The following is a 17,644-nucleotide window of genomic DNA, read 5'->3' on the forward strand; positions in this document are numbered from 1 at the left end:
CAGAGAGCGGAAATTAAGAAGAACATGGAATGGGGGGGGGGGGGGGGGGGGGGGGTGGGGGGTGGCAAAAGTTAGAAAATTCAATTTTCCGAAGCCATATCCAATCAACATAATATTTTATCATATACGGGCAATTTCACGTTAAGGTCCCAGTCGGTGAAAATGAAACATGTTTAGACAGGCACCTAATTTTGGTGAAAAAATGTTTTCTAGACTCTTAACCTAACTGGGAACCAAGTTTTTGTTTGATATTGCACAAATGTACGATTTTTCTCATTTAAAGAAAACAGGCTCGGAAATGAATAAAATTATCTAGATTTTCGGAGGGCCATAGTTTGAGTATGCAGCAATGTTTAACTATAAAATTCCATACACTCTCTGGGACGATTTCCCGTTTTATCATTATTATCTTACTTATAATTCAGAGAATTATTCTGTATTATTATCTTACTTATAATTCAAAGAATTATTCTGTATTATTATCTTACTTAGTTACTTATAATTCAGAGAATTGTTCTGTATTATTATCTTACTTATAATTCAGAGAATTATCTTACTTATAATTCAGAGAATTATCTTTGTTTGTAGACTGTACACTGTACACTGTCCGACCGCCCACGTGCAAATCAGACGAAAAATATGAACTTGCGTAGTAACCATGGTAGCGAGGGTTATTACACGCACGTGCACGTACAATGATTGTTTCAACGACATTTTGATCGGTTTTGTTGATATTACGCTGTGTTTAGTACGAAAAATATTTTATTTGGCTGTATTTTCGGTTGGGTAGAATATTTTTGACGCGATATTAACTTACTAACAAAAAATAATATTAGCTTCCTCCCTGTGACCACGGGTTTTCTAGTTTCCCCATAAAATTCATAGTTCTTACTTCTTATGTACATGTTCGTGAGTCGCTTTAGATTTTAGATGGCTAGATTTTAGAGAGTTTAGATGGCTTGAACTGAATCTTTGGATGTTTAGTTCTTTTTTGCTATAATAAAGCGATGTATAAATTTCTAGTTAATGACACAAAGTTTCAATATTGCTGCCTTGCGCAAACGGTTTGAAATCTTTGTCGACAAGTATTTTAACATTTGGGGAAAATTTGGGATTAATCTTACTTCGGAATATGTATTTTAGCATGACGTGTCATTCTTTTTGTTAGTTCAGTTCGTTTTCAATTTTTAATCTTAATTTTAATTTTCAGTACGTTTTACCTAACAATATCATTTTTTAGCTAGCAGAATGGTTTTCAGAGGGCATTAATGAAATGTACTATGAGCTGGTCCCAAGTCCAGACGCCATTTTATTCTTTGTAATTTTCAATAACCCTGTCTAGTCATTGACTACTGATAGGGGATGAGATCATTCCAAATTTTCGTATACTATACCCAAACTATAGAGTAAAGCCCTCTGAAAATCTTGATAATTTTATTATTTTATTCATTTCCGAGCCTGGTTTCTTTGAATGAGAAAAATCACAAATTTACGCTTTATCAAACAAAAACTTTGGTTGTTCAATTCAGTACTAATGAGTCTAGAGAAGACATTTCCACCAAAATCAGGTGTCTGTCTAAATATTCTTTATTTTCTCGAAGTGGGACCTTGCCCTGGAATCAGGTGTCTGTCTAAATATTCTTTATTTTCTCGAAGTGGGACCTTGCCTTGGAATCAGGTGTCTGTCTAAATATTCTTTATTTTCTCGAAGTGGGACCTTGCCTTGGAATCAGGTGTCTGTCTAAATATTCTTTATTTTCTCGAAGTGGGACCTTGCCTTGGAATCAGGTGTCTGTCTAAATATTCTTTATTTTCTCGAAGTGGGACCTTGCCTTGGAATCAGGTGTCTGTCTAAATATTCTTTATTTTCTCGAAGTGGGACCTTGCCTTGGAATCAGGTGTCTGTCTAAATATTCTTTATTTTCTCGAAGTGGGACCTTGCCTTGGAATCAGGTGTCTGTCTAAATATTCTTTATTTTCTCGAAGTGGGACCTTGCCTTGGAATCAGGTGTCTGTCTAAATATTCTTTATTTTCTCGAAGTGGGACCTTGCCTTGGAATCAGGTGTCTGTCTAAATATTCTTTATTTTCTCGAAGTGGGACCTTGCCTTGGAATCAGGTGTCTGTCTAAATATTCTTTATTTTCTCGAAGTGGGACCTTGCCTTGGAATCAGGTGTCTGTCTAAATATTCTTTATTTTCTCGAAGTGGGACCTTGCCTTGGAATCAGGTGTCTGTCTAAATATTCTTTATTTTCTCGAAGTGGGACCTTGCCTTGGAATCAGGTGTCTGTCTAAATATTCTTTATTTTCTCGAAGTGGGACCTTGCCTTGGAATCAGGTGTCTGTCTAAATATTCTTTATTTTCTCGAAGTGGGACCTACGAATTATCCAACTTACGAATTATCCAACTAGCTACTAATTATATATCAATATCACCCTACTAATTACAGGTGTTAAGGGACTCGTTTATAGGGAATAGTAAAACGTGTATGATAGCTTCAATATCTCCCTGTTGCTCAAGTTGTGAGGACACACTCAACACTCTCCGATACGCAGACAGGTAAATTAATTAATTAGCTGCTTTTTAAAACACGCTTCGATATTTAAAACACTAGCAGAAAACCGTCCAACCCTAAACTCTAAAGTGGTGTCAAAATATAACAATATTTATTCATACCATTTGGGGCCGTGGTCCAAATTTCGGGACCTAAAGTTCTTATTCTTGGCCAATTTTTTACTTCTTCATACTGGTCAAAAAGTAATGAAACGTTTCATCTCTCACGGTTTTCACGTAGGTTATATTAAAGTTTATTAAATTTCAATTTATTATTATTATTATTTTACCGCCCTAGAATCCGTAACTTGCAACTGAGAAACAAGACAAATTGTCGGGAAAATGTCAGATCTTATTAGGCCAATGTACTATCAAAAGACGGAGCTTCATATTCATAAATAGGCCTGAATGAAAACGGTTTCAAAAAGCGTTGGTCAAGTGACTTGACTCAAGTAATTACCAAGGGTGGGCGACAATTCACCCCTCGAAAATTATCGGGGGTCAATTGTCGTACTAAGCCCTAGATTTAGCGACAGTTGACCCCAGTGTAATTACATAGGGGTCAATTGTCGGGGGTCAATTGTCGTACTAAGCCCTAGATTTAGCGACAATTGACCCCAGTGTAATTACATAGGGGTCAATTGTCGTACTAAGCCCTAGATTTAGCGACAATTGACCCCAGTGTAATTACATAGGGGTCAATTGTCGGGGGTCAATTGTCGTACTAAGCCCTAGATTTAGCGACAATTGACCCCAGTGTAATTACATAGGGGTCAATTGTCGGGGGTCAATTGTCGTACTAAGCCCTAGATTTAGCGACAATTGACCCCAGTGTAATTACATAGGGGTCAATTGTCGGGGGTCAATTGTTGTACTAAGCCCTAGATTTAGCGACAATTGACCCCAGTGTAATTACATAGGGGTCAATTGTCGGGGGTCAATTGTCGTACTAAGCCCTAGATTTAGCGACAATTGACCCCAGTGTAATTACATAGGGGTCAATTGTCGGGGGTCAATTGTCGTACTAAGCCCTAGATTTAGCGACAATTGACCCCAGTGCAATTACATAGGGGTCAATTGTCGGGGGTCAATTGTTTAATTGCCCCGATTTACCGCAATCCCCGATATACCGCGGATATTTCCTTTCCCCCAAACTCCACGGTGAATCGGGGTTTTACTGTATAGTGGTAATAGGTAGGTTAATATGTAGTAGATATTTAATATTGTTATACTCTATTTTACGAAACAATGTAGTAGTGGGTAGGTTATGTAGTAGATATTTAATATTGTTATACTCTATTTTACGAAACAATGTAGTAGTGGGTAGATAATGTAGTAGATATTTAATATTATTATACTCTATTTTACGAAACAATGTAGTAGTAGGTTAGTTATGTAGTAGATATTCATGGATATCTCAAGAGTCAAGACTCAAGGATAAGTATACACTATTCCGGGGGGGGGGGGGGGGGGGGGGGGGGGGGGGCCGGGGGGGGGGGGGGGGGAACATATGCTGACTTTTCGAAATTTCTGTAAATAACCACCTACCCAATTTTCAAAAAATTCCTCTTCATCAGTTTTCCTAAACTGAAGATGTTCTGACACCTCGATGTGACTTGTGAGCAGGGTTGCCGGCATTTTTGAGAGTCATTTTAAAGGTTTTTTTCACGTCTTTTAAGGCCCCTTTGGACCAATTTTTAAGGTCCAAAACAGTTAAATTCAAGGTTTTTTAAGGTCCACAGTGCGAAAGTTTGGACAAACGTAATGCAATAAAGTGCAAATTTAAGGTTTTTTAAGGTTTTCCGCTACAGAAATTGCAATCTTACTATATATAAAGCGAGACGATATATATATACCCAATTTATATATATATATATGTATCAGAAGTTGTAAGTTAGTAAATCACTTTTTAGATATTGATCATGATTTAGATTTTAGTTCAGTAGCCTTATATAACTCTTCACTTAGTACGCACCTTTCTGTTATTATAGTGGACGCTCTTGAATTTAAACCTGAAATAAGTCAAGCAGATAGGGAAAAGGCCATGGAAGCTAGAGAGGGGTTCTACCAGACCCAATTGAAAACCCTTGAGCGTTATGGGGGTATGAACACCCTCGATAGTAACCACATCCTTTTTAAATCCGCTGGAGCTTAGTGTTTAGTTTATTTATTTTATTTGACATGATCTCAGCCTATTAACCCGTGTTTAGTTTACAATATTGCTATCAGAGACGTGTTATATTCATTACTATTTATATATTTTTACTGCTTGATTCAGAGAAATCTAGCTTTTTCCGAGAAACTAATCTTTAATAGATTAGATAAAATGTACGCAGCCATTCTTTTCGTTTGATTATTGCTCAGTATATTTTAGTTTTGTACCGTTTTAAGTCACATAGTTTTGTACGTCTTCCTAAGACTTGTTTTCCTTTCCTAGTTTGTAAGTTATTTTAAAGATTTGTGAATATTCCAGTTGCTTTTAGAACAATTTTATCTCAGATAACGATGTTTAATAAAATGATGCAAAGACTTATTTCGAAGATCTAATCAACACCGACTTTTAATGTGTAGGAGTACAGCTACAAAATATATATATATATATATCTGTGCCATTTTACTGACACCACGGCATCAACTTTAACGCGACTTTCCGCAATAACCATAAAAGATATACAACTGAAACTTTTTTGGCTGGGTCAAATGCTTTAATGGCCTTCAAATCAGCATGAAAAAATAAAAAATTGGCCAAGGAATAATGATTTTAGAGCCCAAAATGTGGACCCCCAAGTGGTGTCAAAAACGCCAATTAAATAGGTAATAATTATTTTAGTATTTTGAGTCTTGGCACCGTTTAGGGTTATATTATACGGGTTCCTGCTAGTCATATCTAAAGGGGAAGGTATAATTTCAGAAAAAACCCAATTAGATCTACAACAAGCTAGGTATAATTTCAGAAAAACCCAATTAGATCTACAACAAGCTAGGTATAATTTCAGAAAAACCCAATTAGATCTACAACAAGCTAGGTATAATTTCAGAAAAACCCAATTAGATCTACACCGAGCTAGGTATAATTTCAGAAAAACCCGATTATATCTACAACAAGCTAGGTATAATTTCAGAAAAACCCAATTAGATCTACAACAAGCTAGGTATAATTTCAGAAAACCCAATTAGATCTACACCGAGCTAGGTATAATTTCAGAAAAACCCAATTAGATCTACAACAAGCTAGGTATAATTTCAGAAAAACCCAATTAGATCTACAACAAGCTAGGTATAATTTCAGAAAAACCCAATTAGATCTACAACAAGATAGGTATAATTTCAGAAAAACCCAATTAGATCTACAACAAGCTAGGTATAATTTCAGAAAAACCCAATTAGATCTACACCGAGCTAGGTATAATTTCAGAAAAACCCAATTAGATCTACAACAAGCTAGGTATAATTTCAGAAAAACCCAATTAGATCTACAACAAGCTAGGTATAATTTCAGAAAAACCCGATTCTAACATTTTGGTAATAAGAAATTACCATGTACTTTTATAATCATGTTTTGGGGTACCCCTTCTTTTTTTTGGGACAAAAAAAGTACCATGATACTTTTCGAAAATTTCATAAAACACCCACCCACCCCTCGGGTACTTTTAGGGTTATGTTCCATCAAAAAAGTACCTGCAACCCCCCCCCCCCCCCGACTATTCACACAGAATCTCAAGAATTCTTTGTCTTTGTAGTGATTACTGATAACTCAGTGTAATGTACACTCAATACACTATACCAGAGCTTTTCTCTCTTTCCTGTAACCATGTTTTCTACTTGCTAATAATATCTCTCTATGGTACTGTAATGTGACGTATACACTCAATACAGTAGTGTATAGAAGCTATAGCATGCTCTGTACGTATACACTATACACTATACACTCAATCCAGTAGTGTATACACTATACACTCAATACAGTAGTGTATACACTATACACTCAATACAGTAGTGTATACACTATACACTCAATACAGTAGTGTATACACTATACACTCAATACAGTAGTGTATAAAAGCTATAGCATGCTCTGTACTGAACTGTCTATACACTATACACTCAATACAGTAGTGTATAGAAGCTATAGCATGCTCTTTACTGTACTGTCTATACACTATACACTCAATACAGTAGTGTATAGAAGCTATAGAATGCTCTGTACTGAACTGTCTATACACTATACACTCAATACAGTAGTGTATAGAAGCTATAGCATGCTCTTTACTGTACTGTCTATACACTATACACTCAATACAGTAGTGTATAGAAGCTATAGCATGCTCTTTACTGTACTGTCTATACACTATACACTCAATACAGTAGTGTATAGAAGCTATAGCATGCTCTTTACTGTACTGTCTATACACTATACACTCAATACAGTAGTGTATAGAAGCTATAGCATGCTCTGTACTGAACTGTCTATACACTATACACTCAATACAGTAGTGTATAGAAGCTATAGCATGCTCTGTACTGAACTGTCTATACACTATACACTCAATACAGTAGTGTATAGAAGCTATAGCATGCTCTTTACTGTACTGTCTATACACTATACACTCAATACAGTAGTGTATAGAAGCTATAGCATGCTCTTTACTGTACTGTCTATACACTATACACTCAATACAGTAGTGTATAGAAGCTATAGCATGCTCTTTACTGTACTGTCTATACACTATACACTCAATACAGTAGTGTATAGAAGCTATAGCATGCTCTTTACTGTACTGTCTATACACTATACACTCAATACAGTAGTGTATAGAAGCTATAGCATGCTCTTTACTGTACTGTCTATACACTATACACTCAATACAGTAGTGTATAGAAGCTATAGCATGCTCTGTACTGAACTGTCTATACACTATACACTCAATACAGTAGTGTATAGAAGCTATAGCATGCTCTGTACTGAACTGTCTAATTAAAATCTGGAATCTGTATGTGTGAGTTGTGACTTTGCTTAGTAATTAATATCTCTCAGTGTTCATCTGTGTATGATTGTGCATTTGTGTGTTTGTATTTGTACATAATTATATATGCAGTATAATTTGTGTGTACATGCGTTTGTACATATTGTGTTTGTGCATGTGTTTGTGCATGTGTTTGTGCATGTGTTTGTGCATGTGTTTGTGCATGTGTTTGTGCATGTGTTTGTGCATGTGTTTGTGCATGTGTTTGTGTATGTGTTTACACAACATAGCAGTTTTACCTGTTACTTTGTTAGTAGTTAGCTAGCACAGAGATATTTAGTAAAACTAAATATAGCGCTGTACAGCATCAAATATATTATAATATACATTATACATTATACATTGTACATTATATACATTATACATTATACATTGTACATTATATATATTATACATTATACATTATACATTATACATTATACATTATACATTATATATTATATATTATACATTATACATTATATATTATAATTTACATTATACATTATATATTATAATTTACATTATACATTATATATTATAATATACATTGTACATTATACATTATACATTATACATTATACAAAATTGTAGCTTAACGCGCATAATATTGTCCTGAAGGAAAAGATGAAAACTTTAATCACATCACATATACTGGATACTGCCCAAATGTCTTTGTTTTATTGAGTCACCAGCTCAATTAAAATAACTTATTACTTGAGATGAGTTGATATTATATCTAACTGGCTTTCTTGTTACTCTGTTTGTAATGTACTACATTCCCTCTAAATAAGGGACCTGCACTGTCCATTATGCACATAAAACCACGCAGAGTGACACACTTCTTTTTTCATGTTGGTCATTTCATTAGTGAAGCAAACTGTCCATACCTCATCTTCTGTATGGTGTCCAATATTTGTTCATCAGTTACTGAGTACTTATTCAATAATTTCAACATCTGAATAAAACAAAGGGTTATACTCTTGTTTTAACACTGTAATTTGAACACAAGGAATCATTATTTTATACATTTAATGTAGTTGTTAGATGATCAAAGTATTTTCATAGAGTGAAAGAGCTGGGAAGAGACGGCAACACTCCGAGTGAGATATCCACGAGCAGTGCACAAGACGAGACACCCCTCCACTCAAGACGAGACAGTGCACAAGACGAGACACCCCTCCACTCAAGACGAGACAGTGCACAAGACGAGACACCTCTCCACTCACCTCCTGCTGTCTCCCTCGTCAGCTCCTCTCCCTCCCCTCCACGCACATCACAACAACGCCCCCATACCAGCCCCGATGCCCTGAGTGGGCTGTGCGCAGATAACTTTCCTCTGGACACGTCTGATGTTGCGAGTGATCTGCCTAGTGATGTTTCCCTACTGTCGAGAACTGACAGCGACGCAAGCTCATCCTCTCATACCAAGGTAATGTTTTCTTTACTTTTCAATAGAATACCTTAATAGTGAACGATAAGTTTGAAATAAAATTCAGAAAGAAATTCTTGTTCAAAGCCACGTTCCAGTGCAAGAAGATAAACAATTAAAATGAACGAAGTCTATGTAGGGGTACGGATAGCATAGTATGTAGATTATAGGGGTATGTTAGAACGAGCAAGATGTCTGACTATTTGATATGTAGGGGTATGTTAGAGCGAGCAAGATGTCTGACTAGTTGATATATAGGGGTATGTTGGAGCGAGCAAGATGTCTGACTAGTTGACATGTAGGGGTATGTTAGAGCGAGCAAGATGTTTGACTAGTTGACATGTAGGGGTATGTTAGAGCGAGCAAGATGTCTGACTAGTTGACTTGTAGGGGTATGTTGGAGCGAGCAAGATGTCTGACTAGTTGACATGTAGGGGTATGTTGGAGCGAGCAAGATGTCTGACTAGTTGACTTGTAGGGGTATGTTGGAGCGAGCAAGATGTCTGACTAGTTGACATGTAGGGGTATGTTAGAGCGAGCAAGATGTCTGACTATTTGATATGTAGGGGTATGTTAGAGCGAGCAAGATGTCTGACTAGTTGACATGTAGAGGTATGTTAGAGCGAGCAAGATGTCTGACTAGTTGACATGTAGGGGTATGTTAGAGCGAGAAAGATGTCTGAGTAGTTGACATGTAGGGGTATGTTGGAGCGAGCAAGATGTCTGACTATTTGATATGTAGGGGTATGTTAGAGTGAGCAAGATGTCTGACTAGTTGACTTGTAGGGGGGAGCAGGACTATTGAGCGGAGGACTGTTGAGCGTAGGACTATAGGTTGGTGAAGGTCGGAAGTAGGACTGTAGAGCGGTGTCAAATCGCCAGGGTAGGACTCTAGAGCGGCCGCCCTTATAGATCTCACAACATGAGGACTTTAGAGCGGTACGATCTTAAAATGAGGACTGTTGAGCGGTGGACTGTTGAGCGGTTGACTGTAGGCCGGTGAAGGTCGGAAGTAGGACTGCAGAGCGGCCCTCCCTTATAGATCCCATAACATGAGGACTCTAGAGCGGTATAGTGTAACTTAATTTAAGTAGGTGATAATCAGTTTTAAACTATTTTCACAACTACAATTAAATACATTTATTGAGGTATGAGATATGATAGACGAGCGTAAGTGTTGACGTGCAAAGGACTGCTGTGAGTGTACTTGAAGATTACTCATCCTCCTCCTTCTCATCAAAACTATTCTCATCAAAACTACTATCTGGACTGAAGGTATTGCGTTTACAGTGTTTATTGTGCTTCTGAACATTGAACTCTTGATAATATAACTATGTCAAATAATCAGAGCTCAGACATTAGTCTCCACTCTTGTGAGCGCCCTTTAGAACATTTGAACTTTTCATTCCAGTCTGAAAAATCAGAGAACTGTAACAATTGTCTGTCAAAAGACATCAAGATTGACTTTTTAGAAAAAAAGTTGTCTTTATTGAATGAAATTATCAGAACTAGTGATCTCATTGCTCAGTACAATGATAGTCTCATATCAGATCAAACTCAAATACAAGAACAGAGTTTTAAGTGTGAAAATTTGCTGCCAAACTTATCAGAGGAGATTGAATGTGAGATCATAACCATTACCCCTCAGTCACACGTTGTTATCAATCAAGTAGAAGCGTTTGATGTAGATGACATTGTTGTGGAAGATGTTGTATCGGACAGTTTGTTTGTTGACAACGATGTCGTGGACAAGGTTGTTCCACAGGAGGTTGTTGGAAACGAGATTGTTATCAGTGAGATTGTTGTTCACGAGGTTATGGCAGACGAGGATGATGTGTCTGATCTCCCTGTATCTACTGCTACTGGTGAATCACGGATGAACACCCCTAAGCCCAGAGACAAATATCCAAACTTGGTCCCTGCCCCTGTCTACGATCCTATAACACCGGGGCCAATGAATATATCTGTAACTTGTTCCCCATCACCAGTGAAACCAGTTACCCTACTAGATGATGGTCCATTCTCTAAATTTTCACTTGATCTATTAATGGAAGAACTTGAGTTCAGTCACGGTTTTAAAAACAGGAAATCGGTTTATTTTGGTGACTTTCCGTATGAGTATTCAGGTGCAACACATGACCCAAAAAGTGTACACAATGATTCCTACCTTGCTAAACTCAGCTCCTACATTAATGTGATATTACCCAATTTCAGACACAATAGTATTCTCGTCAATCTATATGAAACTGGAGCAGAGTTCATGCCAGCTCATAGCGATTCTGAATCATGTATTGTAGAACACTCTGATATTGTAACCATTTCACTTGGTGCGACGAGAACACTGCAAATTAGATCAAACGGCAGCAATGAAGTTGTGGGCTCTGTGCAGCTTCAGCATGGAGATGTCTTCATCATGTCCAAATTGTCTCAGGCTGACTTTCAACATGAGATACTGCCAGACGAAATGTGTGATGAACCCCGGATCAGCATCACCCTAAGACTGATGAAGCCCCCTAGGATCACTCAGTCAACTGAGTTTGGTCTGCGTTCACCGCCCCCACCCATCCCTCATTCAGGACACAAACTGACAGACTCTTCTTCACCTGCACTCTCAGTTTGCAAACAGTCAGCTAAAGCTTCACAAAAGTCTGTCCTATTCATAAGCAGCTCTATGTTCAGGTTTCTTGATGCGGACAAGTTATCATCGTCCACTGTTAGTGCTAGTAAACTGTTTTATCCTGGGGCTGATGCCAAAGTAATGTTAAATAAACTAAAAACTGACCTACACTCCGTTCCATCCCCATCTATTATTTATATTATGACAGGAACTAATAATGTGAACACAGTCTATTTTGGCTCAAAGTCACTGAAGGATGCAGCGGGTGACATTAGTAATCTCTTAAATTATCTCAAGTCAGTGTATCCGAATGCAACAATTAATGTTCTCAATATTCTTCCCAGGAGTACAAAAGGCCGCAATGATGTTGTGGCAGAGCTGAATAAGGTTATTAAGGATATGTGTAGCAAAGATTCTTGTTTTAATTACATTAGCACCCATAATTTATTTAACTATAATAGAAGTGGATTCAGGAAAGAATTTTATTTTGCCAGACCATCTGCAAAAATATCTGATAACTGTCACCTCAATACAAGCGGTGTTATTCGACTTGCTAAATTTCTGAAGTATTGGGCCCATAGGCATAAGCAAGTTTGAATTTTCAGAAAGATTGTTAACATTTATTTCATCTAGATAAGGGATAATTACACATTGTTCCTAATGTTTATTGAAGTTTTAGAAAGTTTTGTTATTATCTCATACAAATTTGCCAGTTCTGCAATTTATCTTATTCTGACAAGTTTATAGCAGCATAAATTGGAAAAATTTTCATGCTCTCACAGCAGTTCTTGCATTAACCCGTGCATTAGTAAAATCACAGTTTCATACCATGCCAAAAAGCTTGCAGTGGGACATTGCAACATGCAGGGAGGACTAACAGGTATGCCAAAATGTCTTGAAATCCAAGATCTAATCTGGAAAGAGAAATTAGATGTTTTATGCCTGAATGAAACAAATCTTAAGTCGGATATTGACTCAGCCAGTCTAAACCTACCCAAGAATTTTACTTTTATCCGCAAAGACCGTCCTAACGACAATGGTCATGGGGGATGTGGCATTCTCATCAGTGAGCACATAAAGTTTAAAATGATTCAACTAAACTTAGTTTTGCAATATGACCAAATCGAGGCTATTTGGATCCATCTTACAGATTGCAATATTTTCATCTGCTGTTTCTACAGATCTGAGTTGTTTAGTCCTCTTGACAAATTTTTAGATTATATGACAGACTGCATGATGAGTATAGGAAGTAAGAATGTTATTTGGCTGGGTGATGTAAATGTAGACCAAAACAACATCAGCAGTATGAACTATAAGAAATTAGACATTACAATGAAAATGTTTGGAATGGTACAGGTAGTTCAGGATATTACCCGCATTGCTAAACTAGGAAACAGAATCACAAAGACCACAATCGATGTTGTCATAACAAACACTTACTCCAAGTTTCTTTACTGCAAAGTCCTTGATGATTGTATAGGAGATCATCAGGTCGTAAAGTTCATTGTCGATTTCAATGTGCATAAGGCCTCAAAATTCAAGAAGTTACTAATAAGAGATCACAGCAAAATGAATGTTACTGCTCTTAAAGAATTTTTGGAAACTTGTGATTATAGACCAATAATAGATTCAACTAGTCTGAATGATGCAGTTGATGGTTTAAACGAACATATTGATCACTACTATGATCACTTCTGTCCAATTAAACAAATTAAGTGCCATAGTGATTACATCCATAAGCCATCTCCAGAATTTTTAGAAAGTAAGAAATTGAAAGGGAAACTTTACCGTAAATTTTTAACACACAACAAGAACAGACGTATACATCCAAATGGTCTTATACACTGTAATAAATGTGACTCATTATGGATGGCATATAAACGGCAGAGAAACTATTCAACCTATTTGTCTAGAATTAATAGGAAGACTAACTTAGCAACAGAACTGAAAGCCAAGTGTGCCATGAATGATCTAAAGGGTGTATGGAAAACGATAAAAACAGCATCAAATCTGCCTGTTAAAGCTAACAATATCAATAACAATCTTGATGCTGAAACCACCAATAAATATTTTGCTGAAATAGGTCCAAAGATCCAAGCAGAAGTGCAGCTGGAAAATGAAAATGAATTTCTATCTTATCTACAAAATGAGCAGATTGACAACGAGACCAGCTTGAATAGCTTTACTGAAATAACTGAGTCCAATATCTTAGACTATGTGGCAAGTATCCCTTGTAGCAAATCCACTAATGATCATATACCATTGAGAGTGTTTAGACAAATTTTACCTGCATTTATTGCTCCATTAACACATCTTGTAAATTTGAGTTTATCCAGTGGCATCATGCCAAACAGCTGCAAGGTTGCAAAAGTCACCCCAATCCATAAGGATGGTGATACTGAGAATCCTAGTAATTATCGACCAATCTCAATTTTACCGATTCTTGGAAAGTGCATCGAATTTTGTGTGAACTCCCAACTGACTCAATATCTTGATGAAAAGGGAATACTTTCAGAGCATCAATATGGTTTCCGTAAAGATCACTCTACAACTTATCTTATGTTAGATCTGTTTGATCGTATATTTACTGCTAAGAACAGTGCCAAGCATCCTGCAATTATCTTCCTGGACATCAGAAAGGCATTTGATACTGTTAACCATGATATTCTCATTCAAAAGCTGAAGCATTATGGAATAAAAGATACTGCATTGAGCTGGTTTAGGAGCTTCCTCACAGATAGATTACAGCAAACTAGAGTTGGGAGTAGGATAAGCAGTTTACATTCATTGAACTCTGGAGTGCCTCAAGGAAGTATATTAGGACCAATTCTATTCAGCATTTTTATCAATGACCTGCCTAATGCATGCCTATTTTCTGAACCTTATCTATTTGCTGATGACGGTGCATTATATTTTGACAATATATCTAGAGGAAACTATGGTAACATCAAACAAGAGTTGAAATTAGTTATCAGATGGCTTCAGGCTAATAAACTATCCCTGAATAATGAAAAAACAAAACTAATGATCCTTGACTCTAAGCCTAACCTTGATGCCATCCTTGTTGAAATTTGTGATGACCTTACTTTGGTAATCTGTGAAACTAAATCCCATAAGTACCTTGGACTTATAGTTGACAGCAGATTGACATTTAATGAACATATTGATAACATTAAGAAAAAGATATCCAAAAGAATTGGTGCTATGTATAGATCAAAAAAACTTCTCCCTCTTAAGTTCAGGAAGATGTTTGCTAATGCACTTATGTTGCCACATTTTGACTACTTAGACACCATCTGGTCAAGAACATATAAAAACGACTAGGAGAGTTAGATATCATGTACAAAAAGGTTGCTAAAATAGCCCTAGATGTAAACATCAGAGAGAGGTCGGTTAATGTATACAAAAATATGGGATGGCTTCCTCTCCATTTGAGACGACAGGTTCATCTTAGCTCATATATGTACCGTATAATCAATGAAACATGTCCAAAGCATTTTATCGGGAAATTCTCGTATATTTCTGGTGGATCACGTGAGGCAGAAAACTGCAATCTTTATACTCCTAAATCAAGATCTCACAAGGAGTTTAACTATCTAGGAACTAAGGCCTGGAACATATTACCAAAGTCCCTTAGAGAGTGTGACGACGTTAAGAAATTTTCTAAGTTATACAAAGAAACTCTTATGAATATGGTGCTAACTGATGAGAATTACCAAGGGGATAACTCTTACGATAAATTCATGATCCCACCCAACACTAGCCAATGTATCTAGGCAGTTATGTTATTTCGGTTAAGTTATCTCAGTACATAAGTGAATCCAATCTATCCCCTGCAATCAAAGTATTTCCATGCCTATTAAGCTATTACAGGGAATTAGGAACATCAGTGGAAAGGTGCACTGTCAATCATTATTGCTTCATACCTCCAGTCCTCCTGTTATGTGCAATTCTCACTGCTATGTATGCTCCTCATTTGTATCAATTATATTGATGCTACATTGTTATTGAATATGAAATAATTTTCAACCGTATTAATTTATTAACTTATTGTAAATAGCAAGTTTGACAAAGGGATTACGTTTATTTTACCCGGAGTTCGTTTAAGTTTAGTATTGTAAATAGTTAATTTGACGAAGGGATTACGTCTATTTTACCCTGAGTTATGTTTTAGTTCAATCTTGACACAATTTTAAAATTATAATTTAATTATTTTATATATATGTATTGTCCATAACTAGGGTGGCCTGCTAACAGAACCATGATCTGCCTTGATTCATCCTTCAGCACAGAGAAAAGCTCCTTTTTTTTATACATTATGATTACAGAGGATCTGATATTTAGATATATATTGCTGTGCTGTAAAAATTGACTTTATTTATTTATTTATTTATTTATTTATCAATAATTATTTTGTTTCTCGGATTTACAAATTTTTGGTATCATGGTATAGTTCTAACGATGATGAGATCAGAACACACGGCCATAATTCTGGGAAAACTTGCATTGTTGGAATATCGTGATTTTAAAACGGCATTGAATCAAAAAAAGTGTTACGAAAAAACGGCGTCATTTTGCTGAAATTTGGGCTCAGCGTCGGACTGTTTTCAAAAGCTCATGATAAATTGTAATAAAATGATGCAATCATGAAAATTTCTGGAATCTATGTACAAATAACTTTTCCAAACGATAGCATAAAGTATGATAAGTTTACAAATCTACTCGCACACATTTTGAAATATAACTCCAGCTAGCAACGGCGCAAAACAACCAAAGTTTCAGTGAAATGGTGCCCACATGTCTGTAGAGCTATCGCACGTGAAAAATGTCTCAGTCAGTCTACCTTGTTTGGCGCGCTGTTTCGTTTCCGTTACAAATTTTGACCTTGTACGCCATTTTGTCGCCATTTTGTCAATTTATACGTAATTTCGTGAATTTCGTCAATACCACGTTTAGCCAAATTCCACAGAGAGCTAATAATTTACTTCCAACACGAAATAAACATTGCTAAGGCCATGAAGTTACCTAATGGCTACTTTTAACGGAAAATCAAGTCATTCTGTGACATGTAGCGTCCTTTTGTCACTTAAATGGATGACGTTGACTCTAGAACATCGTGAAACTTTCCATCAGTAAAGCTAAAAGTATTTCCATTCTAAAAAACTTTACTTCAAGATAATTGCACGAAAGATGAATAAGTGTCTAAAGGTCCATTTGATTGAACTTGTCTTCAACTTTTAAGCTGTATTACGTCTCGAAATAAGCGATCGACCGCGCAGGATTACCACCTAATTTAAGATTATTGGTCGGTCTCAACGTCTTCCAAATGATTGAAATATTCCCCTGCTACTCAAAAATGTAAAACGTGTCTTCGGTATTTTAGTGAACTGTTCGTATCAATGTGATTTCGCTAAGAGGAGTAGGAATCGAATTTGATATACGGAAACTGGATACTCCGTGATATTTTTACCATACCTTCGAAATCCTAACAAGATATGGACACCTTCAACAAGACGTTGTCTCACGTTTTGACTTTTTCTAAATTGATTTTTAGAGTCTTATATAGTCTATTGGCTATGATAGACTCGATTGATTGGTTGTAGAATCTTCATAGCTTTATGACTATGAAATCAAAATCATGCTATCACATAAATTGACAGAGCTAGACCACGTTAAAGTCCAATGATACAAATATCACATTTTCTGAGATGTGATAATGATACAAATGGGTCTGGAGAGACCGAATGTTATCAGTTTTTTATGAAAATTTCGTAACATGATGCCTGTCTCCTAAGGAAGCAGTGTACAAAAGGAAATCGTTATTTAGGCTCATTATGATACAAATATCACACATTTTCTTTTCAAAATTGTCCATTTTATGATGTGATTATTGAATCCCCTTGACCTCTTTTTTCTGTTTCTTCAGACTCAAACTGTACCAGAGGCAATTCCAAACAGAATTAGTGAAAAGTATGATACAAAAATCAACCTCCCGTTAGATGTACTACAATTATCACATTGTATTTTAAAACAGTGAA

At 36.4% G+C, this 17,644-nt stretch overlaps 1 protein-coding gene across 3 annotated transcripts in view; it reads left to right on the plus strand.

Moving 5' to 3' along the window:
* LOC134811487 (kinesin-like protein KIF2A) overlaps positions 1 to 17,644 on the plus strand; it is a 53,427-nt gene that overhangs the window by 16,227 nt on the left and 19,556 nt on the right. For all 3 annotated transcript variants that reach the window (XR_010159817.1, XM_063818332.1, XM_063818331.1), the window contains exons 10-11: positions 2,451 to 2,560; positions 8,626 to 8,989. Coding sequence is in view for 2 of the 3 variants with exons in the window: in XM_063818332.1 (XP_063674402.1) it covers positions 2,451 to 2,560; positions 8,626 to 8,989 (474 nt within the window). In the remaining variant the exon portion in view is untranslated. The remainder of the gene's footprint in view (positions 1 to 2,450; positions 2,561 to 8,625; positions 8,990 to 17,644) is intronic.

Source organism: Bolinopsis microptera, chromosome 2 (genome assembly GCF_026151205.1).
Source record: "Bolinopsis microptera isolate Bmic1 chromosome 2, MBARI_Bmic_1.0, whole genome shotgun sequence".
In the NCBI taxonomy this organism is placed as follows: Eukaryota; Metazoa; Ctenophora; class Tentaculata; order Lobata; family Bolinopsidae; genus Bolinopsis; species Bolinopsis microptera.